This window comes from Mesoplodon densirostris, chromosome 16 (genome assembly GCF_025265405.1).
Source record: "Mesoplodon densirostris isolate mMesDen1 chromosome 16, mMesDen1 primary haplotype, whole genome shotgun sequence".
Classification (NCBI taxonomy): Eukaryota; Metazoa; Chordata; class Mammalia; order Artiodactyla; family Ziphiidae; genus Mesoplodon; species Mesoplodon densirostris.
This window is the reverse complement of record NC_082676.1, coordinates 21,193,204-21,220,747: the sequence shown is the minus strand read 5'-3', so window position 1 is coordinate 21,220,747 and position 27,544 is coordinate 21,193,204. Positions and strand designations below refer to the sequence as shown.

The following is a 27,544-nucleotide window of genomic DNA, read 5'->3' as shown; positions in this document are numbered from 1 at the left end:
GTGTGAAGACGTGAAATTTGTCCCTAGTTGGTGTGCCAAAGAAAGCTTTAGGAATAGGGTGAATCTTGAAATTTCTTTTTCCCTTTTTGCTTCACCCATCAGGAAATCTAGAGCTGAATTTGTGGGTCAACTTAAATAACTTAGGCATATCTGTGTTTTAAAAATTTTCTCATTGACTCTGATCTTTTGAGTTTTGTCCGTAATTTCTTTGATCCTGATCTGTAACATATTTACATGATTCCATTTTTATTCTTATAAGTTGCCTCAAGTCAATTACAGAATGAGGTGAGATACATAAAGTTGATAGCTGCAAAGTTTATCACACTAGTTTTCTAATAACCTGCCCCTTCTCTTCTCATTTCCCACTGTATTCAGCATACTATTTAAAAAATAAGTGGGGCTTACCTGGTGGCGCAGTGGTTGAGAGTCCGCCTGCCGATGCAGGGGACACGGGTTCGTGCCCCTGTCCGGGAAGATCCCACATGCCGCGGAGCGGCTGGGCCCGTGAGCCATGGCCACTGAGCCTGCGCGTCCGGATCCTGTGCTCCACAACGGGAGAGGCCACAACAGTGAGAGGCCCAATTAGCTTAAAAAAAAAAAAAAAAAAAAAGTGACCTTTAGATTTTCCATAGTATGTGCTCTGGGCAGTAATTTCTGTGTCTCTATTTTCAGCATGATCTTTCTTCCCAAAGGTTGCAGGGAGAGTGGCTGAGGAAAGGGGTGCAGTGCTGGGCCACGAGGTGGGCTACTGCATCCGCTTTGATGACTGCACCAACCCACTGGCTACGAGAATTAAGGTGAGGTGCGGAGCTGCTTTTCCTATTGTGAATAAGGAAGATTCTTCCGGGGGAGATAAAAACATGCAGCCATCGCTGCTGACTGAGGCACTGATACTGGGGCAGAAAGTGTATGAGAGCATCCTGGCCCTCAGGGAAGTTAGTCTGCTGGGAGGTGCGGAGCACCTTCCGAGTCCTCGCATCTTAGCCCAGAAAGGACCTTGGAAGTCGAGTTAAGCCCTTGACTCTCCAGATGAAGAGGCTGAGGACCTGGGAGGTTGAATGACCTACCTGACACTACGTGCACATTGGTGATAGAACCAGAGCTCAAAACTGACCTTTCTCATGTTTGTTTTATTGTTTTCCCACCAATCCACATAGCTCACTAAATATAGAAACTTACCCCCGTAAAAGACTTAAAAACAGGAACAAATATTGGGTGGGCCGAAAGGTTTGTTCGTTTTTTTTCCGTAAGATGGCTCTAGTAGCACTTAGTTGTCTTTAACTTCATTCGAGACAATTTTGATAAATCATATGTGACAGTTATCATAATCAACGTGTGTTAAAAAGACATCAAACTTGGTGAATTTTTGTATAGCCATTTTAATACCGAAGATGGAAGAAAAAAAGCAGCACTTTCGGCATATTATGCTTTATTATTTCAAGAAAGGTAAAAACGTAAAAAAAAAGATTTGTGCAGTGTATGGAGAAGGTGCTGTGACCGATCGAACGTGTCAAAAGTGGTTTGCGAAGTTTCATGCTGGAGATTTCCTGCTGGACGATGCTCCACAGTTGGGTAGACCGGTCGAAGTTGATAGCGGTTAAATTGAACCAGTAATTGAGAACAATCAACGTTATACCATGCAGGAGATAGCCGACATACCCAAAATATCCAAATCAAGCGTTGAAAATCATTTGCACCAGCTTCGTTATGTGAATAGCTTTGATGTTTGGGTTCCACGTAAGTTAAGCGAAAAAACCTTCTTGACCATATTTCCGCCTGTGATTCTCTACCTAAATGTAATGAAAATATTGCGTTTTTAAAACAAATTGTGACAGACAAAGAAAAGTGGATATTGTACAACAGTGTGGAATGGAAGAGATCATGGGGCAAGCAAAATGAACCACCGCCAACCACAACAAAGGCCGGTCTTCATCCAAAGAAGGTGATATTGTGTATATGGTGGGACTAGAAGGGAGTCCTCTATTATGAGCTCCTTCCGGAAAACCAAACGATTAATTCCAACAAGTACTGCTCCCAATTAGACCAACTGAAAGTGGCACTCGATGAAAAGCATCTGGAATTAATCAACAGAAAATGCATAATCTTCCATCAGGATACTGCAAGACTGCGTGTTTCTTTGATGACCAGGCAAAAACTGTTACAGCTTGGCTGGGAAGTTCTGATTCATCCGCCATATTCACCAGACATTGCACCTTTGGATTTCCATTTATTTCGGTCTTTACAAAATTCTTTCTTTTTTAATAAATTTATTTATTTGTTTATTTTATTTTTGGCTGTGTTGGGTCTTGGTTACTAGGCGCGGGCTTTCTCTAGTTGTGGTGAGCGGGAGCTACTCTGTTGCGGCACGTGGGCTTCAGTAGTTGTGGCTCACAGGCTCTAAACGCAGGCTCAGTACTTGTGGTGCGTGGGCTTAGTTGAAAGTAAGAAAGTACTTACTTTTTAGTTAGTTACTTAGTTCTTACTTTCTGAATTATTTCTAAACCTTTGTGTTTCTGTGTTTTAGTTTCTGACCGATGGAATGCTGGTCAGGGAAATGATGGTTGATCCATTGTTAACAAAATACAGGTAAATGTGTTTTTCCTGTGATAAGTTTCCTAAAGTTTCAAAAGTACACAAGTAGATTGAGAAGCACTTGTGTTAATAGATGGGATTCGCGACCATGCTCAGCTTTCCCAAAGCTTTTCTCCTTACTTTGGCTGTTACCACCCTTGATGTTCTTTTCAGAATTTACAGTCAAAACTGGGCTCATTAAAATCCCTGTCATTATTTGAACAGTCTGTTGACTTGTTTTTTTTTTTTTGCGGTATGTGGGCCTCTCACTGTTGTGGCCTCTCCCGTTGTGGAGCACAGGCTCCGGACGCGCAGGCTCAGCAGCCATGGCTCACGGGCCCAGCCGCTCCGCGGCATGTGGGATCTTCCCGGACCGGGGCACGAACCCGCGTCCCCTGCATCGGCAGGCGGACTCCCAACCACTGCGCCACCAGGGAAACCCTGTTGACTTGTTTTTATCTTGCTGGAGGGTGACTGCAGAGGCACAGCACAGAACCTGGCAGCATTTTGTTGAATGTAATATGCAGAGTCCAAATAATTATTTATACTTCCCCTTTCCTTGTGTGTCTCTGTCCATTGCTCATGGTATTAAAGTGGTCCCACTCAGGCTCTGTGGTGTTCTGGGAAAGATATCCCATTTGACTCACTGGTACACACGTGGCACAGCTGAGACCATGTGCCTCTTCATGCTGTTTTCTGCAGTTTAACAGCCTTTGGGTGGGTGGGCTGTGTCCTGATTTTTATGTGCTCTGTGGGGTTACATGTTATATTGGAATTTAAAATCATGTATTAGATCCTGTTGGAATCCAGCGTGGGTGGTAATACTCTTTAGAAGTAGCAATAAATACACCATTTTCTTCACCAAGATATGTTGATGTCACCATTTTTATTAGCTTAAGAGTTACCTCCTTGTCAAAGAGGAGTTACTTAGCGTTACTTTTGCTACAAGGTGATCGCATGGGGGCTAAATACCCAGCAGTCCCTTTGATGGTCTGAATACCCAGCAGTCCCTTTGATGGTCTGGATGGGCTTATGCAGTGCTTGGTTTGATGCTTACTGAGATTGTCCCTCTGATTCTAGTGCCATCATGCTGGATGAAGCCCACGAGAGGACCTTGTACACCGACATTGCCATTGGCCTGCTGAAAAAGGTATAGCTTTGCTTTTTTGTTTGTTTGTTGTTTGATTAGGAAAGTCATTGTAGCAATTTAGAAAATCCAACAAAATATGGAGGAAAGAAATGAAAATCATCTATCATCCTATTCATTCAGAGACAGTCACCGGTAGAATGTTGGTATGTTTCCTTCTCTTCTTTTTTCTTTGTGCATCTTTTTGTGTCTGTACATGCGTCTGTTTTGGCAAAGTGGGGATTGGATTGTATGTTCTAAGTTGTCTCTTACATATTTTTCTTATCGTTACATCAAGTTCATTTTCCTGTGTGGTTAAATATTCTGTGAAGACATTATTTTTAGTGGCTATATAATCACGTCTCTACCATAATGTATTTGACTCATCCGTTACTGTTAGGCATTTATATGGCTCCCAGGTTTGAAGTTATTTTAAATAATGTTGCAAGGAGCACCTTTGTAGTTAAATATGTTGCATTTCTGTTTCTTTTCATTCTTCACTATTTATTATAAAAGATTTCAAGCATACCCCAGGGTAGAGAGAAGGATTTAATGACCCCCATGTGCCCATCATCTGGCTTCAGCAGTTATAGCCCACAGCCAATTTTGTTTCAACCTTACCTGCATCCTCTCCTCCCTTCCTGTATTTTCTGGTTGTTTTCTTTGGACAAATTCCCAATCACAGGAGTCTAGAAAGAGGTGATAGAGCATGGACTCTGGGTCAGACTGCCGGGCTTCAAATCTGACTCTGCTGAGTTTACCCATCTCTAAAATGGGGCAGATACAAGTTTCTCTCTCTGTGCTGGTTTACTTTCCTATCTGATAGCCATTAGCCACTTTAGATTTTAATTAGTTGAAATAGAATAAAATAAAAAATTCAATTCTTTAGTCACACTGGCTATATTCTAAGGGCTCTGTAGCCACATGTAGCTAGTGGCTACTGCATTGGGCAGAACCTCTCTGTCTTTGAAGAGTGTTCTCTTAGAGCTGCCCTATGACATAATTTGTTGTGAGGCTAAACTTAAAAAATGTAAAATTATTAGGATGGCGCCTGACACAGGGCCACAAATAGACTATGAGGTAACTTTCCCATTGGGAGGATGTCCACAGCTGGGTGAGGGGAAGGTGGGCTGGATTTCAGAGGCCCCTAGCTTCTTTGTGCAGTGTGTATACTATACAACTGTACTCAGAGACCCTGGAATAGCACATAATTTAGTATATGCTAGTTGCTGTTGTTATTGTTATTTTCATTATTAATTTATTCCTTGGCCAAAGATTTAGACTTTTTGATACTTATGAGGAATTATCCCACCAAGTTATTGCCTTCTGAGGAATGGTATAACAAGGTGGCCTATTTCACTGAATCTTTGCTAACACTGAAAATAAATCTTTGCCAATATGATGGATGAAAAAATAATCTCATTGTTGTTACACATTTTTGCTATAATTTATTTGATCATTTCTCCTATGCCTGTCGATCATCTGTTTCTTTGAATAACTGTTAGTATCTTTTGTCTATATTTCTGTCTTGGTGTTATCATTTATTGTTTGTTTGCATTTGATGTATTTTTTCATACTTTAACTGTATATACATAGATTCTGACTATCCAGAGATGCAGGTGTCAGGAAAAAATGGTATTACTTCTGGTAAATTCAGATTCAGGTTTTAAAGCTCCTTTGTACTCTATCCAATTTTTTTTTAGCTTTTTATCTTGGAAAATTTTGTCACTTACACAGTTAGAAAGAATAGTCTAATGAGCCACCTTTTCATCTATGACTTAACAGTTATCAATTTGTGGTTGGTCTTGTTTCATCTTTAAGCTCCCCCACCCCCCCGCAAAAAGTACACACACTGGATTATTTTGTAATAAATTTCAGATATCAGATTATCTCATCTGTAAGTATTGCACAATTATCATTGTCTTTTTTTATGTCTTCTTTTTTAGATTCAGAAAAAGCGAGGAGATCTTCGATTGATTGTGGCTTCAGCCACCTTGGATGCAGAGGTATGAACATTTCCCCCTCTCGCCCTCTGTCCCCGGTTAGCACTGGGATTGTTGGACATATCCTTGGGAAGCTACCTGCAGCAAGAGCTTATCTTTGGCAGGATGGCCTACCTTCCTTATGGGGCCATCTGATGTCCTAGGTTCCATGTGATCAGAGGAAACTCCTTTTCAGCTTGTGGGTGGAAACTAGCCTGTAATTAATTGAGTTCATAATTACCTATTTGTCTTGTTCTCTACATACTACGTTTTCCCCTACACAGGCAATTTCTTTTTATTACTCTAGTAGCAGGCTATATTTCTTGAATTTATGACTTTAGCATTTATATTGGGGGTACAGTTGAAGTTTTCCCTGTACATATAATCATTTCCATGCTATAATTTTTTATGGCTAAGTTTACATTATTTTTTCTCTTTTTTAAAAAAAAATTTAATTGAAGTATAATTGATTTACAATGTTGTGTTAATTTCTTTATTTTTAAAGATTTTTAAAAAATAAATAATTTATCTGTATTTGGTTTTGGCTGCATTGGGTCCTCGCTGCTGCACGTCTAGCCACGGTGAGCAGGGGCCACTCCTCGCTGTGGCGTGTGGGCCCCTCACTGCAGCGGCCTCCCCCGTTGCAGAGCACGGGCTCCAGGCGCGCAGGTTTCAGTAGTTGTGGCTCGCAGGCTCTAGAGCACAGGCTCAGTAGTTGTGGTGCACGGGCTTAGTTGCTCTGTATCGTGTGGGATCTTCCCGGACCAGGGCTCGAACCCGTGTCCCCTGCATTGGCAGGCGGTGTTTATCCATTCTATATATAAAAATGTATATCTGCTAACCCCAACCTTCCACTCCGTCCCTCCTCAAACCACCCCCCGCCTTATTTTTCTCTTAAAGACTAATATTTTAGTTCAGACAGCAGTTCAGCTCAACACATAATTTTGACCACTTGCTACACACACACACACACACACACACTCACAAACACACACACACACACACACACACACTACACTACACTACACTACACTCCCTGACTTCTCTGGGAAGCAGACACGTAAATAGATACTTGCGGTTCAGTTTGTTCAAGGTGCTGAGACAGCCAAGGAGGGGGTGCTCACTCTCTAGTCATCTGGAGGATGTCCAGAAGCTTCTGCAGAGGAGGGGCATCCCACCTGGGTTGGAAAGATGCACAGAAGTTCACCAGAGGGGCAGGGGTGGGGAAGTGGGGAAGTGCATCCTAAACATGCACAGAACCACAGGGACATGAAAGCCTGTGTTCAAGGGGCTGTGAGTCAAGTATAAGGTGGGAGCCATAGCTCGCCCGTGGTCCCCTGCGGGGGGTGATGTGCCCCCCGTCGCCTCTCTGTCTCCTTCCACCTTCTTCAGTGCTCCTTATACTCCTGCCTCCCCTTGCTGTTCCAGAAAAACCTAGGCATGCTTCTGCTCTTGGTGGGGGGGAACCCTCTTTCCAGAGCACTCTGACCCCAGACGTTCTCATGGCTTTGCACTCATTTCATTCCAGTCTTGATCAGATATTAGCTCCCAGAGAGCCTTTCCTGACCACTGTCTAAAGCAGTGTCCCTGTCGCTCTCCATTCTCTTACTCTCCTCATTTTTTCTGTTTAGCACTTCTCCCTAGCTAACATATGTATATCCATGGGTGTTTGTTTATTGTATGTCTCCCGTCACTAAAATGTAAGCACCATGAAGACTGGGACTCTACCTGTCTTACTCTATGTTATCCCTTTCATCTAAAACAGTGTCTGGCACAACAGAGCAGGGACTTGGGGTTGAATGAATCTTAGTTGAATGGAAAGCGATGGGAGATTCAAATGGAGAGGCTGGTAGGGGTCAGATGATGGGAGGCCTTACAGGCCACGTGAAGGAGGAAGGACTCGCCCTGCTGGTCAGGAGCCCCAGCAGAGTGTGAGGCATAGCAGTGACTTGATCGCATTTGGGTTCTAGAAAGATCACTCTGGGTGCTGTGTAGAAGAGATAAGAACAGATGTGGAGATGCCAGTCAGGAGGGCAGTTCTGCAATGCAGCTGAGATGAAAAAGGCCTGGCTCTTGGTATCCCTGTGGCTTCTGGGATGCAGAACAACTTGGAGGGAGAAAAAACTCAGCATGGCTGAGAGAGATGCCTGCATGTGCCCTGGCTGGTTTCTCGGACCTTCTCACGGGCTGTAGGAGTCTGTTGTCTTAGGTCTGCGCACCATAACTCTTGGGTTAAAGCTCTCTGTTGCCCTCTTTAATGAATTCTTACACCCTTCACCCATGATACTGGCTGGAATGCTATTTTGAAGGCTGCACCTGACCTCATCTCCTGTTATCTCCTCCATGACCAAGTTGCCCAGAACATCTTCTCTATTTTACCCCTTAGGTTCGTCACCACCCCCCTTTTAAAAATTATTCCCAATAGTTTTTATTGTGCTTGAAATCTATAACATGTAAGCCTTTTCTTAGAATCATTGTTAATACTTATTTCTTGCTTACTTTTTTTTCGCCTTTCATTGTCTTTGGTGTGGCATGGAGATTTAAAAACATAGCTTCTTTCTTTTCTGCCTACTGTAGTTGATAGAGACGGACTTCCTGGAAGTGATTTTTTTAGGTGGGAAAGTGGAATGTAGGAGTTGTCTCACACCTTGAGTGCGCTAGGACGCAGGGGTTGCTGGGATGTCAGTAGCATTCACGGGGTCCTTGGGTGGGCTTGGGCCGTCCTTTTCTTCATCCCTTCCTGGCTCGGCCAGTGAGGGGGAGTGAGGTCTGTGTGTGAGTGAGGGGGGACCCAGGTGGGTGTGGATACACGTGGGGTGTGGAATGTGTTCCCAGGTGAGAGAGAGCGAGGAAGTGGATGAGAGAGGAAGAGTGCGTGGGTGTGGGAGTGGGGTAGGGCGTAGCTCAGGTAACATTTTGCCCTAGAGGCCCAGGGGGACCAGAGCTCATCCCCGGTCCCCCAGCTGCTGGATCTGTGGGCGACAGTCTCATTCCAGGCTCCACTGCCTGGAGGGATAGAAACCCACTCTGGTTTCGCTCAGGGTCTGGGGTGGCCCAGCCTGCAGGTGAGGACACCAGTGATGGCGGCTGGGAGGCAGAGGCAAGCGGAGTTTGAGGGGAGCTGATCACATAGTCGCCTTGATTGGTTTAGCTGTTTGTAAGCCTGATTAAGTCAGCAATTACAGAATATGACCGGGTATAATTACGGAGTATTTATTGACCACTGTATCACATGGTGTTGTTTTTCTTTTATTGGCTTCCATTCACACGGTAGAAAATATGATCACTGACAACTCCCACAGTTTTTTGTCACAGGTCCAGCTTGAAGAGAGAATAATTTCTCTTTCTAGATTCCTGAAGAAGGAATTTGGGGTCTGCTGGGGTCAGGAATCCACTTGGGACCATTCTGCATGGGCCAGGGGTGGGCAGGTCATGTCAGCGTGGCTGTTGGGGTCCAGTCCTGTGGGTCAGATCAGAGCCGCTGCCGGGAGGAAGCTGGTGAGCGGGGAAGGCAGTGCACCAGACGTCCACATCGTTTACGTTCCATTTCATAGACGAGCCTCTTCCTCTGTGTCATTTTACATTTCTCACCATGTGTGTGTGTCAGTGTGATCCGTGTCTTTGAAACTTGACTTAAACTCTTGTTTTCTAGGTGGTTGAACCCACTTCACTCCTCCGGGTCCTTCATTCTGCCTCAAGATGCGTACACTGTTGATACTATATTTATTTGCTTTCTAATCCATATTTTATATTTCCAAGTAGAGATAAAAGATAAAGATCTTAAGGATAAAAGTCTCATGCCTTCTCACTTAATGCTGAGTTTGATTTCTTTTTTTTTTGTGGTACGCAGGCCTCTCACCGCCGCGGCCTCTCCCGTTGCGGAGCACAGGCTCCGGACGCGCAGGCCCAGCGGCCACGGCTCATGGGCCCAGCCGCTCCGCGGCACATGGGCTCCTCCCAGACCGGGGCACGAACCCGCGTCCCCTGCATCGGCAGGCAGACTCCCAACCACTGCGCCACCTGGGAAGCCCCGAGTTTGATTTCTTGAAAGAGCAACTCCCTGTCTTTACCCCTCAGCACCACAGACTCCTTAAGAGAGAAGGTGTGGCGGTCTACACTCTCACACCAGTGTTAAGCCTTCAGCCTCCTCCTGTTCTGCTTGCCTTTCTGGCCCCAAAAGCCTGTCTGCCAAGCCTTTTTGAAAATCTTCCTCCTCCGCCTGCAGCCTCTGGAGCTCCACCTTCTCCCCTCGCTCCGCCTCCTTGACCGCTTCCCCAGGCTCCTTTGCTGGCTGCTCTTCCTTCGCCAGGCTGTTCATCTGCATGGCCCCTGGTTCAGTGGATGCTCCCACTTCTGGCCTCTTAACTGGGCTCCTTCGCTCCAGCCTGGGCTGCCAGCACCGGGCTAGCCACAGATCATGAAACTCATGGACCCACGACTCCTACAAACTCGTGGCTCTCAGCAGCTCTGCGGCAGTCCCCTTTCTTACTGGCGTAGTCATTTGGGCTCAGGACATTCATTGCTTTAGGAAGTTGCTTCTTCTGTGTTTGTGTGTGTGTGTGTGTGTGTGTGTGTGTTTTAGCTTTAGGAAGTTTTTACCCCTGATTGAGTAAGAAGTAATTCCATCGTCCCCAGCAAGCACGTGTGCCCTCATGCTCACAATGGCCAGGTCCCACCTGTCACACTTCTGGAATGCGTTGCTTTCACACTGCCCCCATTCATGCTTTCATTCTTTGTCCCCTGAGCTGTTGTAATAGCTTCCTTAACTAGTCGCTGGGCTCCAACCTCTGATCACCCCTACCCTTCTCCAGAATGGCCTCCAGAGTCAGGGATGCAGAACAGGTCTGATCACCTCACACCCATCTTTGCTGCCCTTGTCTTGTCCATCTAATAAAGTGCCTTGCAGTATGACATTTGCACCACTTCAGAATGATCACTGCGATCACTTACTGAGTCCTGTTCTAGGCCAGACCTGTGCCAAGTGCAGTCAGACACATTTCTTAGGAGCAACAGCCTTGCAGGGTGTAGAGAGCAGTTCATCCATTTTGTCAATGAGGCAACCAGCTCAGAGATGAGACGGGCCTGCCCTAGACCTTGAGCTGTCTCCTCCATCAGGGGCCCCTTTGCATCTTAGTCTACACTCTGCTGTCATCCTAGGAAGGGGGCACCTCTTCTCCCTCCTAGCTGGTAATAGTCGTCCTCATCCTTTCAGGCTTAGCCAGGGGATACTGCTGCCTCCAGGAAGCCCTCCCTACAGCCAGTCATTATTGGTCTTTCTTCCTCCCCGAATTGTAACTCGCAGCTCTTTTCTGGTCACCCAGTCATTGGGCCTCGGTTTATGTTATGATTGGTCCTTTGCATGTCTTCCTCCCTGGCTTATTCACCCAGTCATTGGGCCTCGGTTTATGTTATGATTGGTCCTTTGCATGTCTTCCTCCCTGGCTTATTCACTCTTTGGGGGAGCGGGATGGAGTCTCTTCTCCCTTGTTTGTGCATCACTCGTAGCGTGCCCATACTCTGCACACCACAGGACACAGGAAGGCTGAAGTCGCTTGCAGAGAATTTACCCGAAAGAAGCGTGGAGAGTGGTGCCGTATGGTTCTTCATAGCACAGCGCAGTTCTTTTGTTGGCCTGAGGCTTGTTTTCTTATGCCTGTGCTTACTCTTTTCAAACACAGCTTTGAGGTTAACGTGTAGCATCCAGCTACTTTGTAGTTCAATCCAGTGGACTCTTCTAGAAGTGCTCCTCCAAGCCCTTTCACATTGCGCTCAATGCACGTCCTCAGGGCACCCCTGGGCTCCCAGTTTCCAGGAGCAGGCGTGGGTGTGTTTAGGGAAGGTACCTGGGAACTAAAGAAGACAGGCCTTGTGATCACATGGCCAGGCCTCCTAGGAGAAGAGAAAGTGATGCTGGACCAGGCCTCAGGGGATCGGGAAGGTCACTGAGAGTCAGATAATGGTGTGCACCACCTTACAGGATGTCTGTGTCCCTGCAGCTAGACAGCAGCCCCCCTCCAGCACTCTGTGTCCTGCCGGCTTGGTCACTCGGTTCTTCTCGGTGTCAACTTCTGTGTGTCTTGGGTCACATGCCCCAAGAGGGCATCTTTGGTGGATTCTCCCTCCCCCGTTGTTGGCCAGTGCTCTCACGTCAGGCCTCCCTATAGACTGCAGGTCTGGTGGTCAAGTGCCATTGAAGAGGACGTGACCACCTATTCAGGAGGAATTGCCAAGAGCCACTCTTCTCAACAGGGTCCTGTGGGAGCATCGGAGAAGTGAATGCTTGCCAACATGCCCCATACAAAGCGTTGTGCTACTTCCTGTGGGGCATATAAAGATGGAGAGGACTCTGTCCCTGTACATATAGAGTACATGCAGATCTGTAACTGTGCTACCAGGGACACATGTACTGTTCATAGACGTATACGCTTCCTTTATACACTGATAACTTGTGTGATCAGAGCTGTGCTTTCCAGATCAGAGCTACACATCAACCTGATTTAATCCATATTTAACTTGAGTTACACCTCTGACCTAATTTTCTGTTAAATAAAATATGGGGGTTGAGGGGGCGGGTGTGGGGGGTTAAGATCAATAGCACAGCTGCATGTTGACTCAGATGCACTGCTGAATGCAGTTTGGAAATCTAACTTTTATCATTTCTATCAGGTCTTCAGTAAAGAGTCTGTTCATTGAAATGTGATTCTCCAAAACTGCAATAATAAAAATGTGATTTTTAATAATAATTTTGTAACCCCTAGTGTGTTTTATATATATCCAATCCCTGCTCCCCACCCCCTGCTCTGCCAGTTTTAAATTGTTTTCTTTCTTTCCATGAGTTACTATGAACCTTTTTTTTTTTTGAGAGGAGTGAAGAATTGATTTTTTTTTTTCTTTTAGAAATTTTGGGATTTCTTTAATCAAAATGACACCAGTGACCCAACCAGGGACACGTGCGTGATCCTTACGGTGGAAGGGCGAACATTTCCAGTGGATATCTTTTATCTACAAAGGTTTGATGATCCTTGCATTTTTAATGAGGGCAATTAGAAAACTAGGCCTGTTCTGTGGGATGAGAAGCAATTGCATCTGCTTGCGGCTCTGAGGGCGATGTGCCAGACTGCTGAGGAGGGGTGGGCGTGTTTTGCACCTCCCATCATTGATAGGGTGTTCTGGAACCCTGCTCAGTATCACTGCTGGATTTAGTTTAAACTCTGCATACTGATGTGCAGGTTTCTATGACTCTGTGGTCCCTGGGCTCAGCTGGAAAGAGCAAAATGGTAACAGTGTCGCAGGGAGGAGGGTTCTATAGTTGTCAGAACTGGGCTTTACAAGACTGTCTGTCAGCTTGGGCAGTATTAATGATTTGAATCATTTGGTTCTCAGCTCTTTACATCTTAGCAAGAAGGCCTGGTTGACATTTTCGGGAGGAGCCTCCTTGGACAGGAAGGAGTCATCCTAATTCCTACCCCTAGTCACTGGACAGACAAAGACCAGGAGCCTGGGCCAGTGGCAGATGAATCCAGAGAGTTGTGGGCTTGACTTCTGAGTGATTCTAGTGGGACAGGACACCCATTAGCTCCTGTCAGACATCTGCCAATGGTCAGGAGGGGAAATAGAAAGAGTGTGGGATTCAGCACTGGGACCATAGATCCAATTTCCCTGGCCAGGCATCCTTGCATGCTAAAGATAGGACATCTATTTGCATGGGTTTATTGCTTTTAAGTCTCTGCAAATAAAGCCAAAAATCATAGTTTACATGTAATTACGGATTGTTTTTGAATGTCGCATTTAAAAAAAGAAAAAAAAAGAATGAATGTTTATTTTATCAATAATTATTCATATATTGATTACCTGCTGGGCAGGCCCAAACTAACTTTCACGAGGCTTCACTGCCAGATTGCTAGGGTAATTGATCTATAATTAATGAGCATATTCTAGTGATGAATTTATCTCACACATCTTTTCAGTCCTGTTCCAGATTATATCAAATCAACTGTAGAAACTGTGATGAAAATTCACCAGACAGAGGGAGATGGAGACATATTAGCATTTCTCACTGGCCAGGTAATTCCATCGGACTTTTTCTCTGTGGTGAACAGACATGTTAAGGCAGCACCAAAATTTATACAGAGGCCTGTTACTTTACTTAGTCACTGATTTCATGTTTTATTGTATTTTGTGGTTACTTGATTGCATAAAAAATTGTTTAGTTTGATGTCATTCATCTATTAACTCAATTGCCAGAGAGTCATTAGTTCCTGCCTGTTCTGTCTGCAGAGGGTTAAATGTATTTTAAATTTATTAGCTAATTCCAGAGTAAATTAGAGAGTTCAATGGGCTGTTTTGATACCAGAATTGAATACTGCATGAGGTACATTTTGTGCATCCTTGTTGTTGCTGCAGCCCCTTGTCCCAGTGATACCTTTGCAGCTCATCCTGGAGGGGACAAGTAGGCACGTCACTGGAAAAACAACTGAACAAGCCCAAATGCTCACTCAAGGTTGTGGCTCTGTTCAGAACTACCTTCTAGTTGTAATCATTTCCACTGTCAAACATTTTCCATGGTTCAGTAATCTTTTCTAGGGAAAGCTTATAGTGATTTTGTATGCCACAACTTGTCCATATGTATGCCACGCTGTTTGCCACAGAGCATAAAAAAAAACTCAGTAAAAGTCGTAGTTTTGGTATATCAGGAATTCTTCTATTGACTGCAGATAGTATAGATTTCAGTGATTAACCTGACAGTTGCAAATTTTCACCCCCATCGGCACCATTGTTCGGTAGCATTTGATTAACTACCACCCCAGCGTGGAACGCGATGGCTCTGACAGTCGTGAATCTGACCACATTTAAAATCCTCATCCAGGGCCTCCCGGGTGGCGCAGTGGTTGAGAGTCCGCCTGCCGATGCAGGGGACACGGGTTCGTGCCCCGGTCTGGGAGGATCCCATATGCCGCGGAGCGGCTGGGCCCGTGAGCCATGGCCGCTGGGCCTGCGCATCCGGAGCCTGTGCTCCGCAACGGGAGAGGCCACAGCAGTGAGAGGCCCGCATACCGCAAAAAGAAAAAAATAAAATCCTCATCCCAACTTTCATTTTCTTGCAGTATGATAAAATGACATGCTTCAAATTGATCTCATTTTCTTTGGTTCCTGGTTCGATGATTTTAGGAAGAGGTAGAAACTGTTGTGTCTATGCTGATTGAGCAGGCTCGAGCACTGGGTCGGACTGGGATGAAGAGACACCTCCGGGTTCTCCCCATGTATGCGGGACTGCCTTCCTTTGAGCAAATGAAAGTGTTTGAAAGGGTGTCACGCACTGTCAGAAAGGTGAGACTAACCCGAGGACCAAGGACTATAATCACGTTGGTGCTCCTTTGCTATCCACTAGAAAGATTTATTTTATTAAAAAAATTTTTTTAATTGAAGTACAGTTGATTTACAATGTTGTGCCAGTCTCTGCTGTACAGCGAAGTGACTCAGCCACACACATACATACATTCTTTTTTACATTCTTTTCCATTATGGTTTATCCCAGGAGACTGGATATAGTTCCCTGTGCTATGCATTAGGACCTTGTTGTTTATCCCTTCTAAATGTAATAGTTTGTATCTACCAACCCCAAACTCCCAGTCCATCCCTTTCCCTCCCACCACCCCCTTGGCAATGACAAGTCTGTTCTCTATGTCTATGAGTCTGTTTCTGTTTTGTAGATAGGTTCATTTGTGCCATATTTTAGATTCCACATGTAAGTGATATCATACGGTATTTGTCTTTCTCTTTCTGACCGACTTCACTTAGTATGATAATCTCAAGTTGCATCCATGTTACTGCAGATGGCATTATTTCACTCTTTTTTATGGCTGAGTAGTATTCCATTGTATATATGTACCACATCTTCTTTATTCATTCATCTGTCGATGGACATTTAGGTTGTTTCCATGTTTTGGCTGTTGTGAACAGTGCTGCTGTGAACATAGGGGCGCATGTATCTTTTTGAATTACAGTTTTGTCTGGGTATATGGAAAGATTTATTTTAAATTGAAGTAGAATTTGCTAAATAGGAAGGTCTCTTTAAGAACTTAAAGTCCATGTTTCTGTGCAGCAGATCTAAAAGCGCACAATAAATAATGTGTTGCAAAGATTTCTAAACCTGACGCACAGAAGGTTTAGTAATTATCAGAGTAGGTGACTTCTCTTGGCTTCTTTTCTTCCTGCCTAATCTTTCCCCGTCATGTGATACTACCTTGGTTTAAAGGACTGTCTTGGATCGTGATCAGTCAAGAAGACTAGATTAGATTCTACAGAATGGTTTCTAAACCATTTGTTTGAAGCATCAGTTTGCCTATAGAGCCAAGTTTGAGTCAGTTAATTCAAGGTGTGGCTTAAACATCCTTGGCCTTGAAATTGGGGTGGGGAAGGGTGTGGTGAGAAGCATCCATTTAAAGGAACCAGTAGGCAGCCAGTCTGCTTCCTGTTCATCGCCTCCCTGGGCCTTGCTCTGTTTTCCCTTCCGTCAGATGAGGAAGGTACAGAACTGGCCCGAAGTCAGCTTAGAGTAGCTGTTTATCAGCAAGTGGCAGAGAACACAGTAGGTGAGGGATGACAGGTCTGAGAATCCCCTCCCAACTTCAGGCCACTTGCAAGAGGGCACCCTGCCTCCTGGCCATTGGGACGGAGCAGCTCAAGTCTGTCCAGTCAAACGTGACCTGCAGCCAACTAGTCCGGAGGCCTGGGTTACCGTGTGCCCTGGGATGAGTTACTCAACCCTGAGGCCCAGTTTTCTCAGCTGTAAAGCATGAAGAACAGTAACTTTTAGATAGATAGTTTTATAGCATAAAATCCTGACTCTAGTACGTAAAAATGGTAGGAAGATTTTTTATAAAATGATCAATGTAAAAGTGCCTGAAAAAAGTTCTAAGTGCTATCTGTACATGTCTCCTGCTGCTTCACACCTTTCAGGGGCAGCGCCCAGTGCCCTTAGAATAAAATGCAAACCCCTCACGTAGTGCAGAGACTGTGCATGATCTGCTCCGCGCCTCCCTCCTAAGCTCGTCTTGTATTTTTTTACTCTGGTCTCTGCTGCATAGGCTGTTTCTGCTTCCTCTGCCTGGATCCCTGTAGGACTGGCTGCTGCTTATTACTCAGGTCTCAGCCCCAAATCATCTTTTAGAGAGGCTTTCCCTGGCCATCTAACCTGAAGTAGGATACTCCATTATTATAATATTATAATATATGATGTATACATTGAATGCTACATAATATTAGAGTATTACCCTGTTGCATTTTCTTCCCAGTCACTCTCTTGTTTATGTTCATTATTTCTCTACCCAAACACTCATACTGGAATGTAAACTCTTGTCCGTCATACATTCTTGGCAGCTTGAAGAGTGCCTGGCAATGTGCAGACCCTCAGAGAGCAGTTAGAATGTGAGTGAGCAAATGACTAGAGATGTACAAGGTGGTGATTTACTTAAGTTGTACAAAAGGTAAAAACTAACATTTGTTGAATGTTACACTGGGCCAAGTACTCCAGGTACCAGGCTGTAATCACTTCATGTATATTTCACATTTAATCCCCTTAAGAACCCCGGGAGAGGGTAAATATTATTATGGAGACAAGGAAACATGCTCAGGAGGTTAAGTAAGTTGTTCAAGGTCCCACACTTAGGGAGAATTCAAACCCAGGGCACTCTGACCCTAAAACTCATCATGCTCTATCCAGGATACCAAACTGCCTCTCACAGGTTCTGCACTGTCAGAAATATCTTCAAATCTTTTAGGATTTTGATTAGTTTATTCTGAGTGAAAAGAACCAAATAACTTTTACCCTTACCCTCCTTCCTGTGGGGAGCCTAGGTGATAGTGGCCACCAATGTAGCAGAAACCTCCATCACAATCAGCGGGATTGTGTATGTGATTGACTGTGGCTTTGTGAAACTCCGAGCCTACAACCCCAGGACAGCTATTGAGTGCTTGGTGGTGGTCCCAGTGTCCCAGGCATCAGCCAGCCAGCGAGCAGGACGTGGTGGCCGCAGCCGCTCAGGAAAATGTTACCGCCTTTATACAGGTGAGTTTGGCTTTTTTTTTTTTTTTAAAGGGTTTTGACTTTCTAACACTCAGCCTGGGCATCAGAGAATATTACAGATACCTACCGTAATAGGCAAAACTTAGCATAAGATCCAGACTTCCCTCACAAGGCCCTCGGTAATCTGGCCTCCACCGCCTTCCTCACTCCAAATGTGGCACTTCTTTGCTACTGCTCCCTGCTGGCCAAAGCTGGACCACGAATCACCAGTTATTTGACATCTCCTTTCTAACCTAATGTCCGTGCCTCAGCCTCTCTGTAGCCATGTGACGTGTAGCTTGGGCCCTGCGGCTCAGGTCCTGTCTTTCTTACCTTTCCCTTAGCTTTGTGTGCCATTTTCTTGTTCTGGGATCCTTGAATCCTGTGGGTCCTTGCATTGGGTTCCATCTTTCTTTTTTAATGTTTATTTATTTATTTTCTTATTAGTCATCTATTTTATACACATCATTGTATACACGTCAGTCCTAATCTCCCAGTTCATCCCACCACCACCACCACCACCCGCTGCTGGGTTCCATCTTTACCTCTGGTTCAGAGCATCTTTGCAGAGCTAAACTGGCAGGATCTCTCCTGAGGCTCATTGATAGAAAGCAATTAGTTGGTCAACTCCTGCTCTGTGCCATGCACCATGCTAGGCTCTGAGGGAGCAAAATGAAATGACAATAAAGACTGTCCCAGCTCTTAAGGAGCTTTCTCTCCAGCCAGATGACAGCCTTACCTACAGAAAATGATGTCCCCAGAGCTGCTCTTTCCTTCTTTGTACTTCTCCTTTGTGAGCGATGGTATCAGGGTTTCTCTCAATTATCCAGGCTTAATTTTCAAATCATATTTAATTCCCTCCTCTGTCCAGTGTCCATCTGCAGTCATGTATCAGATCCGTGGGGTTTTACCACTTATCTCTTCTTTGCTTTCCTGTTACTGTCACCCTTGTTCAGTCCTTGACATCATTTATTCTTTTAGCAAACGTTTACAGAGCACCTGCTCTGGGCCGTGCATGGAGACAAGGCTTGGAAATCTAGGGCCAGGTGAGACATGGTCTGTGGCCACGTGGCTTACAGCTTGGTGGTGGAGACAGGCTCATGAGCAGAGATCAGCATATTATGGTGTGATAGGGTAACCTCTATGGAATGAGCCTTGGAAGCAGAGAGCAGGCAGTTATCCTGTTGGAGAGGGCTCCACAGTCGGTAATTGAGCCCAATCTTATTGGCAGCCCAGTAGTTAATCCAGGTGAAGGGATAGCAGTGGAGATTAGATTTCAGAGCACCAGGCAGAGGGAGTGGAATGTACCAGTACTTGGAGGGGAGGAAGAGGGTTAGGAGGATTCATGGGAAGGAGGGGGAAGGCAGAGCCTGAAACCAGAGAGGTGAGGGTCTTCTACTGAAGATGCTAAGAAGGAATGACGGAAGCGCAAAGAGGAGAACCAGGGCTAAAAGACGAACTGAAATACGGGGAGGACGGAAGTTTTAAGAAAACAAACAAAAAATATATTAAGGTGAAATTGACATAACACGAAATTAACCATTTTAACTTGAACAGTTCAGTGGCATTTATTATGGTTCACAGTGTGCAGCCACCACCTGTATCTAGTTTCAGAACATTTTCGTCACTCCAAAGCAAAACTCCTAACCCATTAAGCAGTTTTTCCTCCATTTCTTCCTGCCCCCAGCCGCTGACAACCACCAACCAACAGTCTTTGTTCTGTCTTTCTGGATTGACAGTCGGCCCTCTGTATCTGTAGATTCAACCAACTACAGATTGAAAATACTTGGGAAGAAAATCCCGGAAAGTTCCAGAAAGCAAAACTTGAATTTGCCCGCACACCAGCAACTGTTTACGTAGCGTTTACATTGTATTAGGTACTATAAGTAACCTAGAGATGATTTAAAGTATTCAGGAGGTTGTGTGTAGGTTATATGCAAATACCGCACCATTTTATATAAGGGACTTGAGCATCCTCAGATTTTGGTATCTGCAGTGGGGGAGAGTGGTGTCCTGGAACCAGTCTCCTGTGGATACCAAGGGAAGACTGTATCTGTTTTGGATATTTCATATAAATTAAATCATATAATATGATGTTTTGCGTCTGGTTTCTTTCATTCAGCGTAATGTTTCCCGGGTTCATTTACATTGTATTAGTACTTCATTCCCTTCTGTGGCTGAATAATATTCTATTGTATGGATGTACCACAATTTGTTTATTCATTAGTTGATGGTGGTTTCCACCTTTTGTCTATTGTGGATAGTGCTGCTATGAACAAGCATGTATGTGTACTTATTTGAGTACTAGTTTTTAATTCCTTTGGGTATACACCTAGGAGTGGAATTGCAGGGTCATATGGTAATTCTTTGTTTAACTTGAGGAACTCAAGTTACTTTTAAAGAGGAAATGGCCAGCATCATCTTATGCTCCAAAGAAATCAAACAGTAGACTGTGGACTAAAGATTGGCAAGTGGATTTGGTTAAAAGGTCACTGGAGTCCTTAGCATGAGCAGTTTTAGTGGAGGTGAGGTTGAGGAGAGGCCACGTAATGGGCTACATTAGATCCAGCCTCTAGGCTTTCTCTGCTAGCCTGCTTCCAGAAAATGCAGCTCTGAGCAGGGTGTTACCTGCTCAGACCCTTAACAGTTTCCCAGGGCCTTACGGGACTATTTCTAGCTTGTCTTCTCCTGTTGTCCACCAGCACCCACCCTACACTGCATCCCTGCTGAGCTGCACTCTTCTTGGACATACCTTCTGTTTTCCCACATCCACCTCTCAAACCTTTGATACCTTTCCATGGGCTGTTTCCTCTGCCCAAAGATCCTCCTTATCCTTGAAATCCCCTCTCTCATGTCAGTGCCCTCAAATGCCTTCTCCCACCAGCTGTCCTTCCTTCTTCCCTCTGCCTCCATTCCTCTTTGGGAGGACCCCTCACTGGGACCTAGCCTGTTCCTCATCTTGGTCGTAGGCCCCTTTGAATCACTGAAACTTCTCAAGAGTCATTGGCCTACAGCTCCTGCAGCTCTTGGCCCAATGCCTTGTGTACTTGAGTTCTCAGTAGAGTGTAATTGAGTGTCACTGAACTCTTAGGAAGCACCTACTTCCTGTGAGCATCTTCTCAGCAGGATCGTCCTCTGATCTGATAACTTTGTTTCTGCCTTGGTCAGCAGTGTGCTTGGAAAATGCAGTTATCCTACCAAAAGGCTATCCCCCAACACTCTTGACACTTGAAGGGAATATCCCATTTGGAACTTCCTGCTGTTGCCTGTTACCCAGAACCTTCCAAGGAGACCCAAGCATTTGGCAATTTGTATCAGTCAGTTCACAGAGTATTTATTGTCTGTTTTCTCAAATTAAAGCTTTCTGAAGTCCTTCAGTGTTAGTGCTATTTCTTCATGACACCTTTTGTTTTGTTCTGATTTTTCTCTAGTTAACTAAAGATTTATGATCTGAATGGAAGTTGAGCCACCTTTGTGTGAAAGAGGGTGTGCACAGTTAAAGTGTTGACTGATGTGGGAGGATTTTGTATATAATCCTCCTCTATATGATCCTTAAGCTTTCTGAATATACACAAAAAGGATTTAATCTCTTCCTACCTGTTTTTTCCCCACCCTTTTTATCTAGCTTTTAGAAAAAGGCTTCCCGGAGTCTCTTTCCTCCCTCTCCCCTCTCCTGCCCCTCCCATCTCGGCACCTCTGAACCTGGCGGTGCTTTTTCCTCAAAAGGTGTTTGAGGATACCTTTTGTTCCTGATGGTGCATGTAAACATTCATTAATCTGTTGGGGCAGCATCAGATTCTGGGAGTGACGTGTGTGCCTGGCTCAATTTAGAAAGTTAGCTTTGGACAAATTTTGCTCTTTATAAGGTTTGGTCATTTTTTTTTATATTTTGGAGATACTTTGGTTATGTTCTAGTTACATTTGGTGACTTATCTTGAAATTGTTCTTTGCTTTTATGTGTAGTTCTGGCCTGCTTGACTTACTCCATCCCAAGCAGAGGGAATGGGAATTGGCCACCCATAGTGATTCAGCAAATACGTATTGCTTTGATTTAATGTTTTGCTAACAAGAAGCACATTTTATTTTTATTAATTAATTAATTTTGGGCTGCATTTGGTCTTCGTTGCTACGTGCGGGCTTTCTCTAGTTGTGGCGGGTGGGGGCTACTTTTCGTTGCAGTGCGCAGGCTTCTCATTGAGGTGGCTTATCTTGTTGCGGAGCACGGGCTCTAGGCATGCCAGCTTCTGTAGTTGTGGCATGCGGGTTCAGTAGTTGTGGCTCGTGGGCTCTAGAGCGCTGGCTCAGTAGTTGTGGTGCATGGGCTTAGTTGCTCCGCGGCATGTGGGATCTTTCCAGACCAGGGCTCGAACCCGTGTCCCCTGCATAGGCAGGCGGATTCTTAACCACTGCGCCACCAGGGAAGTCCAAGAAGCACATTTTAAAAAGCATTCTAAAGTAAAAGAAGAAACTTTTATAAAGATATATTGTTCAGGGGGCTTCCCTGGTGGCGCAGTGGTTGAGAGTCTGCCTGCCGATGCAGGGGAAGCGGGTTCGTGCCCCGGTCTGGGAAGATCCCACATGCCGCGGAGCGGCTGGGCCCGTGAGCCATGGCCGCTGAGCCTGCGCGTCCGGAGCCTGTGCTCCGCAACGGGAGAGGCCACAACAGTGAGAGGCCCACGTATCGCAAAAAAAAAAAAAAAAAAAAAAAAAAGAGATATATTGTTCAAATATATTTATCTAAGGTATTTAAAAAATAGAAGGATCTTTCCTAAATAGGAAACAGCTTTATATCACAATATCATATGCACCTGAGCCTAGACTCCTAGAGCCTCTCATTAAAGTTAGAGAAGGAGAACTGTTCCTTTGGCATAATGATTGCATTTGATTGTGACATTTGATCCCAAACTGTTCTGATTTCTTATCCTCAGAGGAAGCCTTTGACCAGCTGCCTCAATCCACCGTTCCTGAGATGCAGCGGAGCAATCTGGCCCCTGTCATCCTGCAGCTGAAAGCGCTGGGGATCGACAACGTCCTCAGGTTCCACTTCATGTCGGTAAGTCCTGCCTTCTGTCTGTCTGGGAGGCCAGAGTGCTCCCAGGGGAGTGTCAGGACATTGATACAGAGCATGCTGCCTCTCTGGGTTTTTTCACTTAGCTCGTGTGTTGTGTGCAGGGTTCAGGGGAGTACAGCCAGACAAGGCTGACACAATTCTGTTCTTGTCTGTTGGGGGAGAGAGACAAGTAAGAGGGTAATGACAGTGCCTGTGCCCGGTGCTCTGAGAGACAAAGGAAAGGCCCGCAGCCCAGTTAGTCATGTCTGAGGCGAGACCTGAAACCCAAGTGGGATCTCAGCAGGTCGGGAGAGGTGGAGTTATCCAGGGCAGGAGTGTGTGTATAGGCCTGGGTGTCCAAGTGTCATGATTGGGGGAGCCAAGAAGGCTCTGGTAGAGCTGCAGGGAAAGTCCCTATGGCTGATTGCATTTCTGATGATTTCCCAAGGTGTTTCCAGGAGTGGGATTATTGGGTCAAAGGGCCATGGTCATTTCTTAGATCCTTGACACAAGGCCAAATTCCTTTACAGGTATAAACTCCAGCAGTGCATGGATGCCCGACTCACTATACCCCTATCATGCCATGTTATTTTCTTTTAGAGTTTTGCTAATTTGATTTGGTGGGGGGAAGGAGGAAAAATATCATCTGTATCTATCTTTTTTGATTTCTCATAGGATTAAAAAAAATTATTGGCCACTTTATATTTCTTCTGATATATAAGAAGAAATCTACGTAATCTTACCTAACAGATAAGCCATTTATCTGTTAGAATTAGTGTTTATTAGTGATTAAGAGTCCGTTAACTATTAAACACATTAACCTTTGTCTATAGTATTTCTTGCAAACAGTTCTTCTGATTGTATTGTATTGTATTGTTTGTTTGTTTGTTTACGTGCAGCCATTCTAAGCAAAGCTAGTAATATCTTTCTATCTTTACCTCTGTGATTTCTTCTGTTATTCTTGTGCTTATGAATCATTTCCCCATATCTAGGTCAGTTAATAAATATTCACTCGTGTTTTCTTCTTGAATTTTTATGATTTGAAAGCTTGCATTTTTAACTCCTTATTATATCCCAACTCTGTTGGTATGTGATGTGTAACAAGGCTAGATTCCTGGATGCTAAAGTCCCTAATGTAGCATGTCATGATAAACTAGGCAAATGAAAGAGAATGTAACAATATCATCTGCTCTCCCAAAGAAAACATACTTATTTCTCATAAGTATGGAGAAAATATACACTTTGTTGGTATATAGTACAAGACATTATACAGAAAAGTGAACAGTATATGCAAATCAAAAGCTTATGAAAAGCTCCACATCTCAGATTAAAGGAAAACATGAGGGCAAAAAGGACAGATCAAAAACTATAGAGTTTTCAAACGTCCTTGTGAATACATCGAATACCCACTGAAGAAAAAGCTAAAGGAAAGGGAACAGCACAAATAGTAACTAACGTTAGAACATGTTTGGCTTCTCTAGGAGAGATAAATGCAAATTGAAATAGCTGTACCACTGTACATTAACTGAATGATCAAACATAAAGAAAAATGATAAAATCCAAAGCTGACACAGTTTGGGGAAAGTGGTTTTATATTCTGTTTCAGTCCTCATGGAGGACTTTCTGACATTATTTTATGAGCTGTAGAAATGCCTGGTATTTCTTCTCAGGGAATTTTCTCCTGAAAAAAATAATTCAAAAGAAACAAAGAACTTACATGTAGGATAATGTTTATAGTATCATTTTATATTAAATTAAAAATATAATAACGAAATTCATAAACTTTCAGACAACTGAAAAATGAGGAAAATACATATAAATTCATCTTCATTTATTGCCTTCTGGTTATTTCCTCCTGAAATTGTGTTTTTTCACAGTTGAAATCACAGGATACATATAATTTTGTATATTTAGCAGTGATGATTACAGTAGCAACGAACTAAAAGAACTCAATTGCCCAGTAGTAAGAAAGTTGCTTATTTCACAGTGTATGACCTTGTCAGAATAGTATGCAGTTGTCCCAGGGTATTCGCTGTGAAGTGTCCATGGGTACAAGAAACAGAGGGAACAGAAAAGCAGGCAGTAAGAAAAACAAGCTAAAATTGTATACACACAGTCCTTCCAACTACATTAAAACAGCGTTTGCATATGATCCCGAATCAGATGAGGCCATAGAGAAATACTAGTAAATGTGTGTTGAGGTGAGAATACTCTGGATGTGATTGGAGAAGGGGGCGGGTAAAGGTGTGGGTCGTTTTGATTGATGATGAATTCAAAGAGCAGAATTCATCGGGCTTGGTGATCGACTGGAAACAGGGCCAAAGATTGAAAGGAGTCGAAGAGAGCCTGTCCGTTTTGTTCTGTAATTATTCAGAACCACATTCAGTGCTTGAGCTATCCATTATTCATGTAATCTCAGTGTAATAAAAGATCCCAGAGGGGTTAAGCTCCTCCATTTAGGTGCTGTGTGTACGTTGCCTCTTTGTAAAATAGGATGTGGTGGGCACTGAGGAAAGGCTAGTGAATCAATTACATGATTTAGTCAACAGTGATTTGTTGAATCCCCAGTGTACAGTGAATCAGGTCTAGTTCCTACCCTCATCTGTGTGCGCGTGCAGTCAGCCCAACTTTGAGAAGCACAGTTTGTTCCTTGGCAGTCAGTGGGTGGGGTAGAGTGGAAAGAATGAATGAATTCAGTCTCTGGCTTTGCCACCAACTGCCTCTAGGATCTTGTTCAAATGTCTTTTACTTTTTGTTATTCACTTTCCTCATCTGTAAAATTGAACTAAAACAGCGTGATACTTAAAATACATTTGTTGTGAATGCATTTGAGAAAAATAACTATGCAGTTTGCATAATTTTATTATGTGGCTTATAGATGAAATAATTTAGAGGACGATAGTAATGATGCTTGGTACTTAGTAGACGCTCAGTAAAGGCGCGTGGAAGGAAAGAACATAGTAAGGATCCAGAGACTCAGACCGAAGGTCACAATATCAGCTTTGCTTAGCTTCAAATTGTCTAGCATTCTCTTTTCAGGAATTCAGATTTAACTGGTGTCAGTTACCCCCTATAGGCAGGGCCTGGGGCAGGGCTGTGGGTGATGCAAAGATGAATCATCCACCAATACTGCAGTATCATGGGGCTTCTTAGAAGGCTGAGACACGAAGTAAAAATTAGAAATGTTTGATGAGAGTTTAGGGAAAGCAAAGAGGTAGTTCAAGGTAGGAACCCATCGCTTCTGATGGAGGGGAGCCTGAGGGAAAGCTTCGAAGGAAATGTTTAGTCAAGCTGAGATTAAAGACCAAATAGTACCAAGGGTGCTGAGAGGGAGAGGAGGGACATTTCAAGAGTAGAAGCGTGGAGGTTGGGAAGTCTGGGGCATGTTAGAGAGAAGAGTGGACTGAGCAGGAAAGTCACATTATTATGGCTGTTCCCTGGTGAAGTTAACTTAGGAGGGTTTTCATGTTTTTTTACAGCCCCCTCCAGCACAGTCGATGGTTCAGGCGTTGGAGTTACTCTATGCTCTGGGAGGTATGCCTGTCTCTTATTCTGTGTTTTCTTATCTGTTTATTAATATGTGATATTAGTTAGGTTGTATTCACTCTAGGGCTCTTAGTATCTTCAAGGCTGGGATTGATTCTCCCTGTATGTGAGATCCTCTTAGTGACACGTAAGCTCATCCAAATAAGAAGGTGGGACCGTGATTAATGAAGTCCAGTTGTGACAATGAATTTATAAAGCCTGTCAGTACGTCAGAGGCTATTGATAACCATCGCCACAGCTACACTTCCGAGAGACATCTGGAAGATTCTCTACCAGTATTTCACATGTTACGTCTCTGGGCCTTTTCCTCTGTCCCTCGACCCCATTCTGAAATCTGGCTCTGTGTTCTCTCCCTCACTCCCCTACCTTCCACTCCTGGAGTTCCCTGTGGAGAACTGGGTAGATACCAGGCTGTGGTATTGTTTGGGCAAGGAAACACCATGTTATGGAGGAACTTCTGTTCTCTTGTTTGAAAATGTGGTATTTACCTTAAGATCGAGAAAACTGGCCTGAATTTACCTCTTCAGGAAGTTTGTGTCTTTTCTGTGAATGTTGCCTCAGGTGAATATAATATCCAGTTCAGTATTAAATTTCAGTGGAGGTTTTGTTCTTTGAGATTCTTTCTTTCTCTCTCTTTTTTTTTTTGGTTCTCAATGTCTTTATTGAGGTATAATTCATATGCTGTATAATTTACCCATTTAAAATGTACAGTTCAGTGCTTTTTAGTATATTTACAGGGTTGTGCAACCATCACTACAAGTTTAGAACATTTAGAACATTTTCATCACCCAAAAAAGAAACCCTGAACCCAATAGCCCCCCCTCCCCATTCCCTCTTCCCCATCCCAGCCTAGGCAACCGCTAATATACTTCCTATCTCTATAGATTTGCCTATTCTGGACATTTCATATAAATGGAATCACATAGTATGTAGTCTTTTGTGATTGGCTTTTTTCATTCAGCATGATGTTTTCAAGATTTATCTATATTGTAGCAATATTGATACTTCATTTCTTTTTATTGCTGAATAATATTCCATTGTATCGATATACCACTTATTATTCTTATCCATTTATCAGTTGATGAACATTTGGAGTGTTTCCCCTTTTTGACTAATATAAATAATGCTGCTGTAAGTGTCCGCATACAAGTTTTTGGTGGACCTTCTACCAGCAGTGTGTGAGGGTTCCAGTTTCTCCACATAAT

The 27,544-nt window shown here is 44.0% G+C and overlaps 1 protein-coding gene across 4 annotated transcripts in view; it reads left to right on the top strand.

Annotated features, from left to right (window-relative positions):
• The window catches only part of DHX35 (DEAH-box helicase 35), a 74,676-nt gene that overhangs the window by 24,544 nt on the left and 22,588 nt on the right, over positions 1–27,544 (top strand). For 3 of the 4 annotated variants that reach the window (XM_060078803.1, XM_060078806.1, XM_060078804.1), the window contains exons 5-14: positions 693–797; positions 2,525–2,586; positions 3,652–3,721; positions 5,644–5,703; positions 12,577–12,689; positions 13,647–13,743; positions 14,848–15,006; positions 17,536–17,746; positions 22,672–22,796; positions 26,273–26,327. In XM_060078803.1, coding sequence (XP_059934786.1) covers positions 693–797; positions 2,525–2,586; positions 3,652–3,721; positions 5,644–5,703; positions 12,577–12,689; positions 13,647–13,743; positions 14,848–15,006; positions 17,536–17,746; positions 22,672–22,796; positions 26,273–26,327 — 1,057 coding nt within the window. The remainder of the gene's footprint in view (positions 1–692; positions 798–2,524; positions 2,587–3,651; positions 3,722–5,643; positions 5,704–12,576; positions 12,690–13,646; positions 13,744–14,847; positions 15,007–17,535; positions 17,747–22,671; positions 22,797–26,272; positions 26,328–27,544) is intronic. The other variant, XM_060078805.1, reaches the window with a different exon arrangement.